General features: G+C 33.1%; 1 protein-coding gene across 1 annotated transcript; it reads left to right on the forward strand.

Annotated features, from left to right (window-relative positions):
• Positions 1 to 374: 374 nt before the first annotated feature.
• On the forward strand, positions 375 to 1,174 carry LOC110719931 (zinc finger BED domain-containing protein RICESLEEPER 4-like). The gene is made up of 2 exons (XM_021898911.1): positions 375 to 389; positions 656 to 1,174. The coding sequence occupies exons 1-2, from the start codon at positions 375 to 377 to the stop codon at positions 1,172 to 1,174; spliced, it is 534 nt and encodes a 177-aa protein (XP_021754603.1).
• Positions 1,175 to 1,490: the final 316 nt, after the last annotated feature.

Genomic DNA, 1,490 nt, shown 5'->3' on the forward strand with positions numbered 1-1,490 from the left:
GACCAGAAACTCGACCAGGTAATCTCTCTAACTCTCTCTCTCTCTTTTTTTTCCCCCAATTATTTTTTCCCTTACCATTTTATCTTATGAAAAATAAATGAACTAATTAACTAAGAAATTAAGAAGCCATTAAGATTTTGGATGCTTAAAACTACAAGTTTGAATGTTTGATTATGTATGAGTTAATTTAATTGATTTGCGTCTGTGAGTATGTCCTAGGTAACAAAACCATTTATTTTTTTTTTGATGAAAAATAATTTGATTAATTACTTGAATAATTTGCTATTATGTTTGATTACTTGTTTTTTGAGTTGCATGATATTGATATAATTGATCTGTCTATTTGCATTTTATTTTGTATTTGTATGACGATAATGGGGGGTTCAAGGGTATTTGTATAATTTGTATTTGATCTGTCTAGTTGCATGATATAGAATAATTTGTACTTGTATGTTCAATTCTGTCTACTGTTAACCGTAGATGTTTGATAATTTCAAAGTATATGTTGATAATTTGTATTTGTATGGGAAATTGGGAGGTTCAAGGATCAGATACTTGTAGGATATCTTTTTTTAAGTACACTAAAGGATTATGTGTTGACTTGTTGAAAGTAGTAGTTTAATTTGTTCATGAATTGACCATTAAATTACTGCAGTTTGTTTTAGAGGAGAACCAGAGAATGACATCAAAAAATGACAATAATGCTAGTGTTCCCACTTCCGCTAGTAATACTCCAATTACATTGGATGACGATGAAAGTCCCGTGGAGACTAATTCCGATCCTTTCGTCCTACCAATAACTAGTAGGCATACTTCAGCAGTGTGGTCTGATTTTAAGAGAAAGAGGGTTGGTGATGCAGTAAAAGCTGAGTGCAACCATTGCTCTAAGCTACTTGCCGGTGGGTCGAAAGCAGGGACTACTCATTTGAAAGATCATTTTAAAATATGTCCAAAGAGATTATGTCAAGATATTCGACAATCAAGATTGTTTGGTACACAAAAAAACCTGAATGATAAGAATGAAACGATGACATTGGCCCCTTATGAATTCCACCAAGAAGATGGAAGAAGAGACTTGGCAGAGATGATTATTTTGCATGAGTATCCAATTAGCATGGTTGAACATATGAGTTTTAGAAAGTATAGGAAGACACTCCAACCTGGATTTAATTAAAGTGCCATCTCGCAACACAACAAGAAAAGATATTATGAAAAGATATGAGCTTGAGAAGGAGAATGTTGCAACCTTGTTGAGGAAAGCAAAGGGCAAGATTGCCTTAACTACTGACATGTGGACGGCTGACAACCAGAGAAAAGGTTATATGGCTGTCACCTCACATTTCATTGATAATACATGGAAGTTGCAAAGTCGGATCATAAGGTATTGTTTTCTAGTTACTTATAACTTGTTTATTTTTTTGGTTGCCTTTGTATTGTTATAGTTTTTTGTGTGAGATTTAAAATGAAAACATACCTTTATATTGATGTTC

Source organism: Chenopodium quinoa, unplaced genomic scaffold (assembly GCF_001683475.1).
Source record: "Chenopodium quinoa cultivar QQ74 unplaced genomic scaffold, ASM168347v1, whole genome shotgun sequence".
Classification (NCBI taxonomy): domain Eukaryota; kingdom Viridiplantae; phylum Streptophyta; class Magnoliopsida; order Caryophyllales; family Amaranthaceae; genus Chenopodium; species Chenopodium quinoa.